At 38.3% G+C, this 7,337-nt stretch overlaps 1 protein-coding gene across 1 annotated transcript; it reads left to right on the top strand.

Annotated features, from left to right (window-relative positions):
- The first annotated feature begins 2,960 nt into the window (after positions 1 to 2,960).
- On the top strand, positions 2,961 to 6,562 carry sox11a (SRY-box transcription factor 11a). Its single transcript, XM_079852451.1, has one exon. The coding sequence runs from the start codon at positions 3,267 to 3,269 to the stop codon at positions 4,326 to 4,328; it is 1,062 nt and encodes a 353-aa protein (XP_079708577.1). The 5' UTR covers positions 2,961 to 3,266; the 3' UTR covers positions 4,329 to 6,562.
- The last annotated feature ends 775 nt before the right edge of the window (positions 6,563 to 7,337 follow it).

Below are 7,337 nucleotides of genomic sequence, written 5' to 3'. Positions count from 1 at the left end.
AACTTTATTTGCCTCTCAATAGGCCCCTATAACAAGCCCTTTTCCTAGCCATTGTTAACCCACCAGATATCAGTCAGAACAGTCAGAAGAGGCCCGCCTGTCTAGAGGCTATGCAGAGGAGATGGATCCATGCATCTGCAGCATCAGATAACCCTTACCCTGACTCTGTATTGATCCAAGCTTCACTGCTCCTGCATAGAAACAGCTGTTTCAAAGAGTTTAGATAACTGAGGGAATATTTTATGAGGGATAAATATAGTTAAGAACAAATACAACTAAACAGAATATACACACACCCTTTATGGTTACACTTTATTTCGGTGGTCCACTTTAGACATTTTTCTATCTAACTTGCAGTGAAAACTATCTCTGTTCAGAGTATTAGTAGACTGTTAGGGTTCAGGTTAGTAGAAAAAGTTGACATGTTGTTGCAAGGTTACTTATAGTCAGTGGAATGTCTTTTGGGGAACCATCGGGGGAAAAAAAGGGTTAGCAGATATTAAAGCAGACTGTCTATTAATACTCTAATGAGTGGCATAGTTGACATTTAGTTGCACAGTTACTTATATAATTATAGAACGTCTAAAATGGACCATAAAAATAAAGTGTTACCCTCTTTACTTTATTGCTAATACACAATGAATATTTTAAAGAGGTTCTGCTGAAGCAAAGCAGGTTGTCATACAGCCAGTCATAATAATAATGCTCCTATTCAGCACAATATTTCAACTCATATATTTATTTTGGAAGAACAGTACGAGTTTCAAAAGCAAATAATAGGATGCACATGTGGACAGCAACACCAAAGACCACCAATGCTTTTCTTGTCGACTTATACCTATTCCTTCTGCACTTGTACTGTGTGCGCATTTATGTCTGGTTTGATCAGGTTTTATCTGCAAATGTCCCACAAGGATAGTAAAACCTTACTTAGTCAAATCACACATCAGTGGTCCCCACATAGAAAACAGTCTAATAAACATGGGAAATAATGTTTTAATGAAAATGTCAAAATGCAAAAAGGTTACTGTGAGAGTTAAGTTTAGGGGGAGAAAATATCATTAGGTTGGTATATTACAACAGTAATCAATAGGTAACGCTCTAGTGTGTCATGATAGAGAATATATATATATATATATATATATATATGTACATTTGTGTGTGTGTTCTGTGCAGCAGTCAGGGGAGAGAGGATGTCTCAGATTTCCCTGCACAGAGACCCTCCCTTTTTCAGGATGACTCACACCTCTGCAGTGGCTGACACTCTCACCTCATTCACAGCCCTTAACGAGCCATGCTAATGAGCGGCACCTCACTAGAGGCTCTGATTCACCTCTGTTTGTGAGCCTATCACAAGAACGATGATGTAACACAAAACGAACCACAGCAAGAGAGCAGACCGCATCCATAGATACTTGTTCATTCATCATTTCTTCTCGTCCAATAGCAGAGGAGAATGACTTGGCTTCAGAGTGAATATGTTTCCTGTATGTATGTCAAATGTATGACCTTGAGATTTTTTTCTAATGAAGGATTGAGTAAATATGACTGACTGTGTGTGTGTGGTGGGGGGTGGGGTGGGGGGCAGTTTTGTGATCACTGCGAGAGAGATGGAGGCAGCGGATTGCTTCTTGTCATTTGTGCTTGTCTTACCTCAAGCCGCCTTACCTTTTTAGGCAAAACTATAGTCACATGTCCAGTGCTCAGGGCAGTTTCTTCCATCATCAGAGGTGAGGGTGATGTAAGGTCTCTGAAGGGCTAGTGATTGCCCTCTAGGGGACAGAAAACAGGAAGCCTTGGCAGATGCATAGTTTCAAGTAACATTACTGACTGCTAACCACAGTGGGCAGGAAAAGGGATCTGTTGGCTTTGAATGAAGCACATCAAGAACTGCCATTTACTTTTTCCCCTTTTGCTGAGAAAACTGAAAATGAATTTATTCCCTGGCAGAAATAAGACACTGTAGACAAGCACAAGTGCTCTGTTAAATGTACTCTGTTTTTTATACACAGACTTTTTACAATGATGGAGAATAAATATCATTAAATGCAGACATACATTTTAAAAATAAATACTGTAATCATTATTATAGAACCACCAGTTCTATATCCCAATTAAATGGCAAATTAGAGTAAAATGCTAAATTATGACACAAAAGAAAAAAAAGTAGATGCTATCACTTTTTTTATTTAATAAAACTGTCTGTCTACTCTATGCCAATAGATATAAGGATGATTATTTAATGACAGGCTTTTTTAACTTGTAATCTTAAAAAACGAATTATATAATTCAAACAATATTTCTTCTATGCTAAAATATGTATTCATTGAATAAAAATCTGATTGTGGCCTTGAACAACCATCCTTCAAGTGGTGTAATGTATGCTAGTTTGGATTATTGATATGATGTGGAATGGTAATGATTTTTTTTTTTTTTTTTTTTTTTTTAAGTTTAGTTTAGCCTTGAACTTTCTTGCTTCTTATTTTCTTCATACATAACGCATAAAACTGCGATTGCAACGACAGCTGTATACCAAATACCAACTGAAATAAATACATTGTTTTTTATACATTTTCCTGATTTTAGCACATTATTGATGGGAAGTTATAGTAATGTCTGGAAACAAGACATTATAATCTAACATTTCAACAGGCTTATTTTTTCAGCTAATTAAATAGATACAATTGTGGTTATAATCTATCCTTGAATGATTGTTTTATTAAAAAGCTTTTCTTCCTATAAAATCATCCCAGAAGACTGAACATTTCCCCCTAATTGAAGATTCGCCCATATAGAAACACAGGAACAGTGTCCAAGCGCCACCTTCAGTATTTTATTAAGAGAGAGTCTGAATGATGAGAGAAAACAGCTTCCATAGCATACACAAATGTTTCCACAACACAAAACTCACTCCTATAGTCTCACATCATAAAGGATTCTGAAACAGATTAAGTGTGAGCGGTTTGTTTGGTTTCGCTTGTTTATGTGTTGACACTCACATTCCCGTTCCGTTTATCTAGTGATATGCGCGTCTCGCACAGCGTGGGTCTAGACGGGAGCGCGCTAAGGGTTAAAGCGCGCTGCATGGAGTCTGTAGGGCGGAGTGGAGTGGATGTGATTGGAGCGCTTCACATGATGTCATGTACATGAAAAAGCCAAGAAGTAGTTAAGAAGGCGGCTTGTAACTCTGGAAAGAGTGGGTGAACCTCTAAGGCGCAGAGAGCAGACGCACGCGGGTGATATTTTGGACACACGGCAACGGCACCATGGTGCAGAAAACGGACAACAGCGAAACGGACAGCATGTCCAGAGAAGCCACAGACTCCGACGAAAGTGAATTCATGGTCTCGATAAACCCAGACTGGTGCAAGACAGCGACCGGACACATAAAGCGACCGATGAACGCGTTTATGGTGTGGTCTAAAATCGAGCGGAGAAAGATCATGGAGCAATCTCCAGACATGCACAACGCCGAGATCTCCAAACGCTTGGGCAAGCGCTGGAAAATGCTGAAGGACAACGAAAAGATACCTTTCATCAGGGAAGCCGAAAGACTCCGGTTGAAACACATGGCTGATTATCCTGACTACAAATACAGACCCAAGAAGAAACCAAAGCTGGACAGTTCCTCCAAACTCTCAGCCCCATCTCCAGAGAAGTCCTGCAACAAAATATCCAAGACCTCCAAGAAATGTCCCAAACTGAAAACGAACAAGACGGGAAGCAAATCATCTCACTGCTACGGAGATGAGTACGCGTTTAAGAGCATGAAAGTTTCAAAGACTGTCATTAAAAGTGAATTCACGGATGAAGACGACGACATCGACTCCGAGGAGGACTCTCGGGTCAGGGTGAAGGAGGAGGAAGAGGATCCGATCCCCGTCTACAATGTAGCAAAAGTTCCCGCCAGCCCAACTTTGAGCTCGTCTACAGAGTCTGAGGGCGCCAGCATGTACGAGGAGGTCCGGAACAACAGACTCTTCTACAACTTCAAAAACATAACCAAGCAGAGCACAATGTATCCCGCATCTGTCTCACCAGCATCCTCTAGGTCAGTTTCCACGTCTTCCAGCTCTAGCGAAGACGCGGACGACTTGCTTTTTGACTTCAGTTTGAACTTCGCCTCCTCCGCGCAAAGCTCGGAGCTGGGCAACCCGAACCCAGGGAATCTCTCCCTCTCTCTGGTGGATAAGGAGTTGGAGTCTTTTAGCGAGGGAAGCCTGGGCTCCCACTTTGAATTTCCAGACTATTGCACGCCTGAGCTCAGCGAAATGATCGCCGGGGACTGGCTCGAAGCGAACTTTTCTGACTTGGTTTTTACATACTAAATAGGACACGTCCCAAGTAATAACACACGGGAGAGGTATAATGCTCTGTTCTGTACGTATTTCTTTCCCCTGCCTTCCTCTGGTGGTCCACCTATAGGGGCTTTGGGAAGGAGGCGAGTATGGCAAGCCTCTTAAACATTTACTTCTTTAAACTATTTAGTACTATTTAGTGCTTCTGTTGTTAGTATCAATTATTTAATTACAAGTGAGTAATCCAAATGTGACTAGTGTTTATTTCTTTTTTAGTTTCTAGTACTTATTCATGTGCTACTTTTCACTATTCCAGTACTAACATTTCTTATACCTCACTTGTTACACTAGTTTACGTGGCATAAGTATTCAGAATAGCTTCTTTTAGTTCAATTCAAAATGCTAACAGTTGAAATTAACACAAGTGTCTAACAAATAGGAACCAGTGTATTTTCAATGTTTTTTAATACTAGGAAAACTGGAATATTCACTAAAAAAAAAAAAAAGTACTTTAATAAAAACTAGTAGGACATGAATAAGTATTAGTAATAAGTACAATTATCTAATGAATAGTTGTGAAATAGATACTAGTCAGTACTGGATCACTTACTAGTAATTAAATAAATACTAGCAACAAAACAAGATACTGGTTACTTTAAAGGAATAAATGTTAATATGGCTTGCCATAGGCGGGGAGAGGTTTGAGGAGTTAGATGCTCATGAAGCTGGTACTGTAGCAAAAAAAGAAAAAAGTCTGCAGACGTTTTTTTTCTGGCAGCATGACAGGGTTTTATGGATTTTTCTGTAGGTCTACAATTACTGTTCAACTAAAGCGGACCACAAAGGGAAAATCTGAGAACTTCTATGCATCTTATACCCTCTTTCTAACTGCAGGGAGCTGAAAATGTAAAGACTGTGGACTGACTCAAAGCAAATCTGTGAACTAATATTGTTCAGGACGTTTCTTTCAAACGTTTAGTCATTTCTAAATGCCGGAACTTTTTCTTTTAAAACCTTTTTTTTTTTTTTCTTCTTCTTCTTTTTTTTTTTTTTTTTTTACTGATTCTGTTTACCTACTGGTTTGAAACTTAAGCAGCCTAAACCTCCTTAGAGTTGCAGGTGTTAGAGGAAGCATTTTGATACATAACAGACCTCATCTTTTTAAAAGAAAGCAAACTATTTTCAGGCATATTTTTGTACAGTTAAAAAGGGAATGTTCTTACTGGGCACTCAGTGAGTTTCAGGCACTTCTTCCCTTTATCATTTGTTTTAAGCATGCAAGGGAGTCCTGGTTTAAGGATTAAGTTTAAATTAAAACTTGCATCAAAATGCCTTGTGATTTTAAACTAGGTTTTGTACAGCTGTAGATCAAATTTGTTGAGTATTTGTAGAACATATGGCATTGGGGAGGGGGGAGATGCATACCTCAGTGCTGGTATTAGTTTCAAGATTGTATATGTACTGTAAAATAGTAAAGTTAGGAGTTTATGTATATCATACTCGTGATATGTGGATGGGTCCCAATCGCAGGTGTGAGACTGGATTTTTTTTTCTTTCTAATGGCACATACTGTTTCCCCTTCATTTTTTGTGCAATATATTTACTTGTAAATGCAGACCATCTACATTTTTTTTTTCTTTTTTGCATTTTTGTAGCAAAATGATGGACAGGCAGACTTTTGCTCTGACAACGTCATTATTTGTCATGATGCTGAAGTCATTGATGAATAAAGAAATCAGCTGGAACTGATCGTAACTGAATGGTCACATGGTGTGCTTTTCTGTGGAGAAAAAAAAAAAAAACAAAAAAAAAAACACCATTTCTTTTTAAACTGACCCACAAAATTCTTGTCCTGCAACCAATTTGAAAATGACTCATTTTTTAAAATGTGCCATAATGGGCAAATAATGAATGTCGGTGGTCTGGCTGAAGAAAAACCAAGAAAGCAAAAAAAAAAAAAAAAAAAAAAAAGGTACATTCCATATCCTCGTTTCATATGATGAAACATTTTATTTTCAACTTAAGACTGCCCTCTTTTCTATTAAAAACAACAACTACAACAACCATAAACCTGTATTTTTGTTTCTTGCACTTAAACATATTTTGTTTATTTTTATGTGGGTCTTACATAAAGTCTGTTTTGATACAAGGTTTGGAATATGATGGACTCTTTGCCAGGGAACATGGTGAAGTACAAGGCAGCCTAGCCTCACATTCCAAATGTGAACCTCTCTTCGACTCATCTTTTAATAAACAAATACTTACCACCATAAAATCTCCTCTCAATTTGTTAAATGAAAGAATGATGTAATTGTTTGTAATGAGTGGGCTACCCATAAAAAAGCTCAAAAGCTTTTGCATAACCTGATTTTTCCTTTGAAAATATACATCTTTCCTGACAGGAACCAGTAAAACCTATCGGTTTAAATCATAACAATTCTTCCGCTTCTCCCCTTCGAAGCAACGGCCCCTTTAAGAAATCAAATTGTGCGCTGTTTGAAAGCGGTGTCCTGTGATTGGTGGGATTTTGTGGCCTGTTGGAGTGAAGAGGAGAGACCCAACGTGAATGCTCCACAGCTGCCACTAATCACTGAAGAGCCCAACTCCTCCCATGAAGCCCCCCAACTTCCACTGCCCTCTTTTTTTTTCTTTTCTTTTTTTCTTTTTTCTAGTGACCAGTCATGCAGCTTAGAAAAATGGTCTATAAGCAAGAATACACAAACACTCTTAAATATCATCTGTCATTAGACATTTCAAATCAATATGCACTTAAGAGGATGATTACTAAAGCATTAACGTGCTCACAACTGCTTTTAGAACAGTTTCTGAAGCATGCAAATGGATCTCTTAAAGATGCATCTATTAAAGATGCATTTACTAAACCTTGCAAGGAATCCACTGAAAATGTAATATGCTAATTACCTACTTTAAATGCCTTAATTGCAACCAATTCATTTGTGATACAGGACTCTTCCTTTCTAGATTTCTAATGGCTGGTGTTTGTATGCAAGAGTGCAATAGTCTATATGAGCAAGAAGC

Source organism: Squalius cephalus (assembly GCF_949319135.1).
Source record: "Squalius cephalus genome assembly, chromosome: 20".
NCBI lineage: Eukaryota > Metazoa > Chordata > Actinopteri > Cypriniformes > Leuciscidae > Squalius > Squalius cephalus.
This window is presented reverse-complemented; position numbering and strand designations above follow the sequence as displayed.

What these genes read in the sequence shown, in the direction of transcription:
- sox11a (XM_079852451.1), top strand. Translation starts at nt 3,267, where the DNA reads ATGGTGCAGAAAACGGACAACAGCGAAACGGACAGCATGTCCAGAGAA.